The sequence below is a fragment of the Sorghum bicolor genome, chromosome 2 (assembly GCF_000003195.3).
Source record: "Sorghum bicolor cultivar BTx623 chromosome 2, Sorghum_bicolor_NCBIv3, whole genome shotgun sequence".
In the NCBI taxonomy this organism is placed as follows: domain Eukaryota; kingdom Viridiplantae; phylum Streptophyta; class Magnoliopsida; order Poales; family Poaceae; genus Sorghum; species Sorghum bicolor.
Window position 1 is genome coordinate 17,285,789 of NC_012871.2, and position 12,339 is coordinate 17,298,127.

The 12,339-nt window shown below is 45.1% G+C and overlaps 1 protein-coding gene across 1 annotated transcript; it reads right to left on the reverse strand.

Moving 5' to 3' along the window:
- Window positions 6,541-10,765, reverse strand: LOC8059757 (trans-cinnamate 4-monooxygenase). The gene is made up of 3 exons (XM_002461894.2): window positions 9,791-10,765; window positions 8,134-8,255; window positions 6,541-7,388 (listed from the first exon to the last, which is right to left on the reverse strand). Exons 1-3 carry the CDS (start codon window positions 10,573-10,575, stop codon window positions 6,790-6,792), a joined length of 1,506 nt encoding a protein of 501 aa, XP_002461939.1. The 5' UTR covers window positions 10,576-10,765; the 3' UTR covers window positions 6,541-6,789.

Sequence of the window (12,339 nt, forward strand, 5' to 3'; positions counted from 1 at the left end):
AAGGTGGGACGCTGATTCGGGCTATTTCTGTGCCGAATTGGACCATGGGCCTAAAACGAAGTTTGCTCATCTCGCTGTGCACTACAACTTTGATTAAGACACTAAGATCATTAGACCAACAGATTAAGAGATAATTAGATGCCAAGTCACAAGTGTCAACGTATCGATGGTGATTAGCAGAACCAAGAATTGATGATCCAAACCATGTCAAACTTGATGCAAATTTTTACATGACCTTCTCCAAGTAATTGTCCACCACTTTTATTCTTGGACCAACTTTATTTGCTTAACAAAAACACGAGAACGCGGCATGCCAACGGGTCGACGTCCGTTTAGCAATAAATTAATCTTTTGCTGTTTTGGGAGCTATTTTTGAACATCCAAACGAACTCCAAATTTGATAACACTTGATCCATTGGTTTTATCAAGAAGAGTACTCCAACTCATATTAAGGAATCTAATTGAGTTACTATATGAATTTGGATGCTAAAATGTCACAAAGAAACTAACTTGCTGTTGTCACTTTCCGAGACTGAATTATTTCTCAGGGCTAAAAAGCAGCAGCTGATTCGAACTTGGAGCCTCTATTTGAACTATTTGCATGCTGATTTGGTTCTTGACCCTTGAATAAAGTTTCTTCTACACAAGCAAGACTATAACTTTCATTTAGGGTCAAACCTCATAACTGCAACATAAGTCAATCTTTCACTTTGGTCAAAGCAGTAACCCATTAAAGCTCCAAATAGGATTTTAGGCCAATTGAAGCATTTTCTTGACATAAGCTCAACATGAACCCTTCATGACTTTTGTTGTATAATTCATCTAGAGTCCTATGAGCAAGTTTGGAAGGGTTGGTACATGACCCATGATTCTATTTCCTTAATAGAGCCATTCCAACAATGATATAACTTATCATTTCATGTGACTTCTTGATTCCAAACTTAACCAAACCTTTCCAGAGACCAACATAGATTGGGATGGATATAAGACACATGAAAAAGGTTCCATTAGCATCATCAAAGCATACCTTTTAAAAAGGCATATATGCAAGCAAGGTTGCATCCACCAAGCCCAAGTTGGGGTTTACTTTCATAGATTGACTTTGACCTCTTTATTACCATTGAACTTGTCATGTTTGAACTCAAACCTAGTACTTAGCAAGTGACAAACACCTGGGGTGTTACACTCTTTCACTCTTCAATGAGAAAATTGAGTTCATCCTCCTCAAAGTCATCGTGCGTACACACCACCTCCACCAAGGCATAGTTAGGTGGGATAGGCTTGCCGTTATACTTGGATTTAGGGTCAGGTGGTTGTACCATTCCTTGCGTTACATCCTTCTTCCTCCCCGACCTACCCCAAGGAACTTGTAGCGTGCCGAGTGTTGGCACCATGATCTCATCGATTGGGTTCCTTTGGAATTGTGAGGTACACATAACTATTTGCCCTTGTACGATCGCTTCACCCTATTATGGCAGCACGCTAGCCTGACGGAACATCTGTGTCCTCAACTCCATCTTGGTGTCAGTGCTAGTGAAAGCATATTGTATCATCCCCATGATCATTTCCTTCAATGCCTCTTTTTTGCCTTTTTGGAATATCTCCTCCTTGTATCTCTACCTAGTGTGGTAAGAGTTGGCATTGAATTTCCATGACTCCACATTCTTCTAGCTCTGCCTCGAGGATACACCCTAAATGCGGTTGTGCTGCTCAGGGTTTCCCAGCGCCTCGGTCAGCTTGTCATGATCCCTGTGAGGTTGGAACTCCCCTCGTTGCTTGGTTGCCTTGATCACCATGATACTTCTAGATAGTGTAATCCTTGATGAAGCCATGCCGAATCAAGTGAGATTGCACCATGTTATCTTCCTAGAGAAGGTTGTTTTTGCAGCTATTGCATGGACAAATGATGCACTCCCGACCTAGACGCACACGGTGCTTTTTCACAATGGCAACAAACTTTCTCACATGTCCTAGAAAAGTCAAATCATTACTAACCCTCAGTATCTTATACATCCACTCTTCCCTGTCCATGATGACCACGACAAGCTTGCACACACATAGGGCGAAGAATAAATGAAGCCATATGAAAAGAGTAGAAAGAATACAAAAAACATCCAAGTAGCTCTAGATCAGTTTTTTCTCTCTCCTCCATTTGGATCTAGCTCTATATCTAGCTCAAAACCACCTAAATCATGCAAAAGAGAGAAGATGAGAGTTAGAGAGTAAGAAATCCACCTCTTGTGGTGCCCCCTTCACCAAATCAAAGGGCAAAACCTTCCCCCTCTAAAATGACCAATTTTAGGGTTTTGAGCTCAAAAGCCTAAAAATGGAGGAGCCATAGGGAAGAAGAGAGTCTTTGCTCCTTATATAGGTACAGACTTAACCGGAGTGGACACCTTAAAACAACCGCCACAATTAATCTCCTATTAACCGTGGTCGTTGCTGTTAGAGCAAACGCCATGTTAAAACTTAACCGAGGCAGTCACCCTAAAGCAACCGCCATAGCTAATAGCTATTAACTATAGCGGTTGCTTTAGGGTGACCGCCTTGGTTAATCTACTAACCATGGCGGTAGTGTTATAATGACCGCCTCGGTTAACCTATTAATCGAGGCGGTTCCTAGGCCAACAGCCTGACCTAGGTTAACCGAGGCGAGCCACCAGCCCGCCCACCTCTGAGGGCCAAAAAAGGCCACTGTAAAGATTTTCTGTAGTAGTGATCGTAATGTGGTTTATTTATGGTTAGGTACACTGAATCATATAAAGTATTCTATATTAGTCTTGTCAAGTTTTATATTGAATTTTATCATATTACATATGAAAATTTTGACTACTATACTACGTTGGTGAAAGCCCTAGTTTGGTTTTGGATAATTGATGAAACCCTAGTACTAACCTCTATACTAAGTGTGTGTAGACTTAATGAGGTTGGTACATGCCAAGTGATGGAGCAAGTGATGATCATGGTGATGACCACAAGATGATCAAGTGCTCAACTTGGAAAAGAAGAAAGAGAAAAACAAAATCCTATGGAGATCAAGGCAAAGGTATTGCTTAGGGTTTTGGTTTTGGTGATCAAGACACCATAGAGGGTGTGATCACATTTAGGATAGATAGCCGTACTATAAAGAGGGGAATTCTTTGGCTAAGCGGTTATCAAATGCCACTAGGTGTCATTGTTCTTGTGCATGCATTTAAAACCTAGTGAGCTAACTTAACTCCTTCGAAGAAAATGATTGTGAAAATGCTAACACACGTGCACATGTTGGTTTACACATTATGGTGTTGGCACTCTTTGAGAAGGAGGTTGAGGTTGGGATTCGACGCTTTTTGAGAAAATGAAGTGCATATTTTCTATTGCGCCGGTGGGAAATTTGGAGAAGTCGCGGGAAACACTCATCGGACACTGGCCCTGGTGGCACCGGACGCTGAGCCTATGCGTCCGGTATACTATCAGTGTCTGGCCCTGTTAGGGTTAGGCACCGGACGCTAAGCACCGGATGTAGAATAGACTCTGTTGGCGCATCCGGTGTGACTTGACTTCAGCTGGTGTGTTTGACACACTTGCACATGTTGGTACACACATGGTAGTGTTGGCACACTTTGAGAAGGAGGTGGAGTTTGAAGGGTAGAGAGGGGTTTGGGTTCCTCTCTCCCTCCCGCCGAGCTTGTGAGGCGGTATTCGGTGCTTTTGAGAAAATAAAATATATATTTTCTATTGCGCAGGTGGAAAGTTTGGAGAAGTCGCAGGAGTGTTTTTCACTAGAAAAACACTCACCGAACGCTGGCCTCAGAGGCACCGGACACTGCACCTATGTGTCTGGTGCGCTCTCGTTTTCTGGTAGAGGTGAAGGGAGCACTGGACGCTCAGCATCAGGCGGTGGCCAGACACAGTTGGTGCGTCTGGTGTGGTATGATGTCAACCAATGAGTATGCGAGTGTTTCTGACTGAGAGCACCGGACGCTCAGGGAGTGTCCGATGGTGTGAGTCTGGTGACCCCGCGTGTTTGACAACCTCTCTGCGTACGTGTCCGCTGTGTACCGGACACGTCCGGTGCCTACTTTACCGCATCCGGTAGTTTGAATATGATCGTTAGAGTTGGACGCGTGAGATTCAAGTAGGGGACGCGTGGCTATTTCTAGAGCACCGAACGCTCTGTTCCAGCGTCCAGTGGCTCACTTGCAGCGCATCCGGTGGTCCCGACTTCTGCCTAGTAAAAGAGCCAACGGCTCTATTTGTTTGAGGGGCTTATAAATAGTTGTTGACTAGCTTGGGGCTCACTCTCTTGGCATTCTAGCATACTTGACATCCTTGTGAGCCTAAGAAAACACCTCCCACTCATCTCCTTCATAGATTAACCATCTTTGTGAGATTGGGAGTGATTCCAAGTACATTTGCTTGAGTGATTGCATCTAGTGGCACTTGAGGATCGATTTGGCTGTGGTTTTCTTGTTACTCTTGGTGGTTGCCGCCACCTAGACGGCTTAGAGCAACGGAGGAGCATTGGCACGAGTTGGTGATTGTTCGTGGCCATCTCCCGGTGATTGTGAGGGGTTTGTGCCTATCCCGGCGGAGAGCCAAAGGCTACCCTAGTGGATTGCTCGTGTCATTGAGCTACCTCACTTGTGGGTAGGTTCTTACAGTATCCTAGTGAGGATGAGGTTCGTGCTACACCTCTTAGACGCTGAACCACCAAGTGTTGGTCGACACAACAGGGACGTAGCGTGCCGGCAAGCACGTGAACCTCGAGAGAAAAATCGGTGTCTCAATTGTGTTTGATTGGTATTCTCCCGGTGCTTGATTGATCATATATTGGTGATTGGTTCATCCCCTACGTACATGGCGGTATAAATATCTATTCCTATCCATTTACTTACCACAAAGTAGTGTAACTAGTTTAGTTGCTAGACTTACCTTGTGTAGCATAGTTCACTAGTAAAGCTTGTAGTAACATAGCTCTTGTGTGCCTAGTGATCATATTAACTAGAATTGTTGGATAGGTGGCTTGCAATTCACCCCATTAGAGCTAGAGCAAAAGGCTTCACTTTCTTATTTACTAACCTCTTGCTCTAGTGAGTTTATAGAATTTTTAAATAGGCTATTCACCCCCCTCTAGCCAAGCATATTATGACCTTTCAAGTGGTATCGGAGCCGTGATCACCGTTTTGTGAAGGCTTAACAACCTCAGTGCTCAAATTATGGCTCAAATAGTATTCAACCATGTTGGGGGCAAACCACCTTTCTTTGATGGCACAAGTTCCTTTGACTACTAGAAGCGAAAAATGAAAATGTACCTTGGATCAATCAATGATAGAGTGTGGGAAGTCACGGAGAATGATTTTGTGATCCTTGACCCCGCCAACCCCACCGACAATGAGAGAGCAAACAAGCAATGCGATATTATGGCTCTCAGCACCCACTTAGTGATAATGATGATGAATTCACTGATGAATAACTCATGGACATGTTAAAGCAAGCCGATTCACTTATTCATTCTAAAAGCAAGAACTACAAACAATTGGCCAAGAACGAGGTGACAACGTTGACCTACAGGGCGGCGACAATGGAGGCTGGTACATAGTAGCGGTGGCCGGACCAGAGGGCTGTGTGAGAAGTGCCGTGAAAACAGGTCCAAGGAGGAGATATATGGAGTTCTCTCGACTTTGAAAATTTATGAGTTGAGGAGGATATTTGACAACTTTCTATTTTTAAGAAGCTCTTTTACCAAACTTTTGTAGCATGTTTTTTCTCTTTTTGCTAAAATATAAAGATAGAGAGTTGTTTTACCAAACGTCTGAAGATGCTCTAAGTTGGAATGGAGAGAGTAGGAGTAGGTCTAAGGTGTTGTTTGGTTTCGGCAGTGGCAACATGAAGTTGCCTGCCCTACTATTACAAGGGAACTGTAAACGTTGTTTGTTTGGTTTGTTGCTTGAGTGTTCTGTGGACAAGAAGAACAAGTAACACTCACGGGGTGAAGAAGTCGCTGCATAGGCTTTGGGCTCGGTCGCTGCCATTGCCGGAGAGACGGGGTTGCCCTTGGTAGTGGGAGTTGCCGATGACTCTTTAGGCCTTTAGTAGTCAGGGGGGTCACAGGAGAGATTGGGATGGAGCATCCATGAGTAAACAGGGATAAAAACAGGATAGATATTTCCTGATATCTAGTTGTCCCAAAAGGGCCACAATCCTATATGGATAGTCCATATGTGAAATGTGCTCCATAAGAATACTCAAAATCTAGATATCAATATCCAATCAGAATAAAATATAGGATCATTAAGTGAGGATCAAGAAGATACCGCGGGTAGCGGAGGGATAATGGAGTTGTATTCAGTGACAGAGCTAGAGAAAATTCAAGAGATGTGCTTTTGTCGTGTGGGTGCGTAGATTTTTATTTTAAAAGTGCGAATATGATGAAAATTTAGCTATAATTACTTTTTTTCTATTTTTGTGTGGGTGCAGCTGCACTCACTATCTACTACATATACATCCGCCCATGGTTGTATTGGGCCATGATTTGTTATGACTCGGTCCATCCAAACATAAAGTAACATAACCCATTTATCGATGACATGCTGAAAACCTGAAACCAAACAGCCTCTAAATTCAAGTTTACAACACTATAAAATATGGATAAGTTTTCGAGAACACCATTAAGTGAATCTACGCCATCATACCTCAGCCACATGTACCCCCATCTTCACTCTAGACTCCAGAGCCGACACATAAAAACACAAAAGAAAAAGACAAAATACATAGAGTGCTGGATCTGCGGGGCGCGTGCGCATTGATCTAGGCCTCGAGGGGCTTGCAGACGATTGTGGCATGCTTAGCGATCTGGTTGCTGAACTGGCCGGGCTTCTCCGTGGTGTCGATCTTGTCCTGCCCCGGCGGCGGCAGCAGCTGGAAGTTCTGCACCAGCCTGCCCAGGGTGATGCCGATGATAGGCAGCGCGAGGATGATCCCGGGGCAGCTCCGGCGGCCGACGCCGAAGGGCACGAAGCGGAAGTCGTTGCCGTGTGCCTCCACGGTCTTCTCCTCCTCCAGGAAGCGCTCGGGCCGGAACTCGTCGGGCCGCACCCACCTCTTGGGGTCGTTGGCGAGGAACCAGGCGTTGACGAGGATCTTGGACTCGGCGGGGATGTCGTAGCCGGCGAGCTTGCCGTCGTTGAGGTTCATGTGGGGCACCAGCAGCGGGATGGCCATGCGCAGGCGGAGCGTCTCCTTGACGATGGCCTGGAGGTAGGGGAGGCGCTCGAGGTCCGGCTCCGTCACAGGCACGCCGGCGCCCAGCACCGAGTCCATCTCCTCCCGGAGCTTGGACTGGATGGCCGGGTGGTTCACCAGCTCCGCGATGCCCCACTCGATCGACCACAGTGTCGTCTCGATCGCTGCAAAAGAAAACAAAAGGTTCTCTTTAGTTCGCTTGCTCCTTACACATTCAAATTCGAGCAAATTTTCTGCTCTTTCTTCTATCATGAAAACGAGCTGTTATAAATCAATAGATACTAATTTATTCAACGACAAGTAAATAAGTGTGGCATACATCAATTCTAGACTCTAATCTCATATAGTTGTCAAACTATAAATTATTTGGCTTGTTTAGCTTGTGAGCTAGCTTGCAAGCCAGCTTGAGCTAGCTCACTAACTTAATGAGCTAAAATACTAGCTTGACTCTAAGAAAAGTAAATGAGCCGAGTCTGAGTTGAGTAGACATTGACTTTAAGAAAACATGTATTGAGACTGGCATAATGACCTGGCAAAATAGTTTGTCGCACGGGCTGCTGGTGGCTGAGCTTTGACTTGTAGACAAGACCCAGGAAACGCGACCAAACAAAAAGTCAATTGGGGCGTGATCACGTGGTGGCGGCTTCAACTACCATTTGAATAGTTAGTCCCTACGCAATTTATGATGTAAGCTAACATTTAGCCCCGTAAGATATGATGACTGAAGATGGGTATGTCCTGGAAACTCGTTTATATACAACCAGGCATAGCAGATACTCTGTTTCCTTTTCAGGAACAGAGGATATCGTGGTGTGAACTGTGGACAGCTGGAATGGACTGAGCACAGAACTAAGGAATTAGTATTTGCAAGATAGAAGAGCAAAGAAGAGTCGAGTATTATATTTAAACCTGCGACGTTGATGTTCTCAACGATGTAGAGGACGTTGTCATGGTTGATCTCGCCTTTCCTCTCGGCCTCGAGGATGTGGTCCATGGCGCACCGGATCTCACCAGTCTGAGCCATCACCTTCCTGTATGCACACGCACGCAGCCATGTTACTGTTAGTTAGACAGGCTTCCCAACTGAATGAGTTGAATCAAGAAGGTTCCTACCACACCACCAAGTCAACAAAATGGCTAGAATTCCACGGTAATATAGAATTTGATAAAGTATATGCATGCCCTCGTGGTCGTGAGTGGGCACGGTTGGTTAGGTTCATGGACCCAACCCAACCCAATATGAGGACTAATAAACTAGTCTATGATTGGCATGCATGCCATGCTGAGGGCCCTCAATTCCAACTAACATGAAGCAGCCAACAAAGGCCTTGTTTAGTTGGCAAAAACTTTTGTTTTTGGCTACTGTAGCATTTCGTTTTTATTTGACAAACATTATCCAATCACGAAGTAACTAGGCTCAAAAGATTCATCTCACAAATTACAGGTAAACTGTGCAGTTAGTTTTTATTTTCCTTTATATTTAATGCTCCATACATGCGACCAAAGATTCGATGTGACGGAAAATCTTGAAATTTTTTACGAAAAGTACAAACCAAATGATCGATCCATGTAACCACTTTTTAATTGAGAGACACAGAAAAAGCTTTTACTTGCATATGCATGTTGAAAAAAAAAAGAGGCTATAAACGTGAAGCCGTACTCCTTTTCCATCACTCTCTGTCGCTCTCGGTGTATATGTAATATGTGTGTTTGTGGTTGGTTGCGCGGATCCTAAGCTTTCGGGCTTGCGCGGAAAGCAAAGCAACCAAGGCACGTGTAGCGGGGAGAGCCCCATTTTTTCTTTTTCGTTGATTGAGTCAGGACTCAGGAGGTGACTAGTGCGGTTCACCAACTCGTCATGCGATTTTCTATCCTCATCAAAACCTACCCCGCCTTGTTTCTATTAAGGCCTTATTTAGTTCCTTATCGAAATTTTTTCGAAACACTACCATTTTCATTTGTATTTGAAAATTATTGTCCAATTATGGACTAACTAGGCTCAAAAGATTCGTCTCGCGAATTACAGATAAACTGTGTAATTAGTTTTTGATTTCGTCTACATTTAACGCTTGATGCATATGTTCAAAAATTCGATGTAATAGAAAATCTTGAAAAGTTTTTGGATTTTTGGTGGAAGTAAACAAGGCCTAACCTGTTGTGGACAATGACAAGTTGTTACGTACTCCTTAACCCCGTGCGGTTTTTTTAGTTACGTGTCAAATACAATTGCCAAATGCAAGCCTAATACAAAACGAGCGTAGACAACGATGCCATGATTTGGTCATCTGGTTTGTCCGCTTCGGTTCAAGAGTTTGGTGGATGGAGGCCTCCCAAAAGTCCAACTCGATCACCAAATTGAAAGAGTTTGTTGATTCGTCCTTGTCCACTGGTTGATGCCATTATTGATTGTGATTCGGGACGCAAGCTAGGCAGCAGCATACGGCACAGCTCATCACCCACCCTACCCTACCCCACCCCACCCCACCCGCCGACGATGGATGCAAATGCAAGTTGAAGAAGATTAAAGAAGAAAAGAAAGCAGAACATGGCAGATCGACGAGCTTACTTGCGTTCCTGGACGAAGTTGTCCTCAAACACCTTCATGCGGCGCGTCTTGAGGTCATGGCAGCGGTTGAGGTAGCCACGGAGGAACGGGCGGAGGACGGGGATGAAGTCACCGTAGTTGTACTCGAAGCTCTGCGACAGTCGGCTCCTCTCGGCGTTGAGCGCCTTGAGCTTGTTGAAGAGCGGATCCTGCTCGCTCTCAAACCTTGTGTCGAACATGATGCGGAACATGTCGTTGTACATCATGAGCTGCAGCCGCCTCCGGATCACGACGCCCTCGGCGGCGGCGCGCGGGTCCTTCCTCACGTCCTCCACCACGAGGCGGGCCTCCTCCTCCCACCCGACGCGGTTCTGCGCCACCACCTTGTTGGTGAAGAAGGGCACCGTCATGATCCGCCGCATCTTCCGCCAGTGGTCGCCGTACACGGTGAACACCATGTCCTGGCCTTTCCCCGTGAAGATGTCGAAGACGACGTTGCGGGTGCGGGAGCCGAACTCCACGCCCTGCGTGTGGAGCACCTCCTTGGCGAGCTCCGGGGTGGAGACCACCACCAGGTTGCGGACGCCCATCCGGAGGAGGAAGATGTCGCCGAACCGCTTGGCGAGGGACATCAGGTTGCGGTGGTTGAGGTCGTCGCCGACCTGCAGCCAGTTGCCCACCACGGGGGCGCCCGCGGGGCCAGGGGGCAGGCGGTAGCGCTTGCCGGTTAGCTTCGCCACGGCGACAGCGAGCACCGCCGCCGCGAACAGGCCCAGCAGGGCCTTCTCCAGGAGCACGAGGTCCATGCTGGAGGAGCGTGGAGCCCGGCCGCCGGGGTGGGGGTAGGTGGGGTGTGTGGCTCTCTCTGTTTTGTTTGTTGTTGGCCGTCTGCCAGAAGAGGCGATGGAACAGGCGGAGGGGAATGGGAAGGGATTTTATAGCGGTTTGGGAGGGGAGGCGAGACGAGACGGGTCCGATTTGGGTACACGAATTTTTTGTTTGGTTTGCGAATTGCGATCGCGGTGGTTGGTATGGCTTTTGGTTTGGTTGGTTGGTGCTACGGGCGGCCAGGCGGCCAGGCGGGCCCATAGTCAAAGGGGGTTCGGGGCTCAGACGAGCCGACGGGTCGCGCCCCTCCCTTCTTGCGGTTGGGTTGCGACAGGGGTTGATGAAGGAAGGAACGAGGGTTATTTGGGCCGTGATTAGTCTACGAAGAAAAAAATTTCGTGACACTGTAGCATTTTGTTTGTTTGTGGTAATTATTGTCCAACCATGGACTAACTAGACTCAAAAGATTTGTTTCATAAATTTCGACCAAACTGTGCAATTAGTTTTTATTTTCGTCTATATTTAATACTCTATGCATGCATTTAAAGATTCGATATGACGGAAAATCTTGAAAATATTTGGGTTTTGGGGTGAAAGTAAACAAGGCCTTAGTTCTCTTTACTAAATTTTAGTTAGGCCTTGTTTAGTTCTCACCAAAATCCAAAATGTTTTCAAGGTTCTCTGTCATATTGAATCTTATGTCACATGCATGAAACACTAAATGTAGATGAAAAAATAATCAATTATACAGTTTACCTGTAAATCGCAAGATGAATCAATATTTATCAAATACAAATGAAAGTATATAGTAGTGAAATCCAAAAAATTTTCACATCTAAATAAGGTGTTAATTAAAATTACTTTAGTTATTTTTGATGACTAATAGGATTAAACTATTTTAACTCTTTTTAAAATTAGTGTATTTAAAAATTTAACTGCTAAAGTAACTAAAATTTTTACTGACTCAAATTTAATTTGGAAACCAAACAGTCCCGAGTTCTGGTTGTGGCATCTCCCTCGACAGTGAGGATGGACACCGGCGGAGCCACTGCCCGGCGACCTTGGCTGGCTGGGCGGGCTCGCCCATACACAACAAAGGGAAATTTTCTTTGTATTATAGAAAAATATTATATATTTCTAGATAAACATTTATGTATAATGAAAATCGCCTCGGCTCGTAAGGGTTTGTTTGGTTAACTGGCTTACTTCTAGCCTGACTAGGAAATAAGCCAGGCTAGCCTAAGCCTGCCTTCAACAAGTCAAGATAGACTTGTTTGGTTCACTCTACTATTTAAGCCTAGCTAGCATGTCGTTTGTTTGGTTGGCTGGTTTGACTTAGATAGAGTTACCTCTTCTTTGTGACAATTCATTGAATACATGGTGAGCACCTTCCTTTGAGACATTTGAATTCAAATCAAATCTAATTAAAATCAGTCCTATCCAATTCAATCCTAATTATTAGTATATGCATCCAATCTAAACCAATACTTCACCAAATTCAAATCCCTAACACATCTAATACTAATCTACAGGTGTGCAGCAAAGCACACATAGCCAGGAGAGCTTGGCAATTGATGACGGTGGATGGTGCTGCTGCACTTCTACTGCACGTGGAGTACATCTAGGCCGTGTTTACTTCTTGAGGAAAAAAATTTCGCGGCACCGTAGCACTTTCGTTTGTTTATGAAAATTATTGTCCAATCATAGACTAATTAGGCTTAAAAGATTTGTCTCGTAAATTT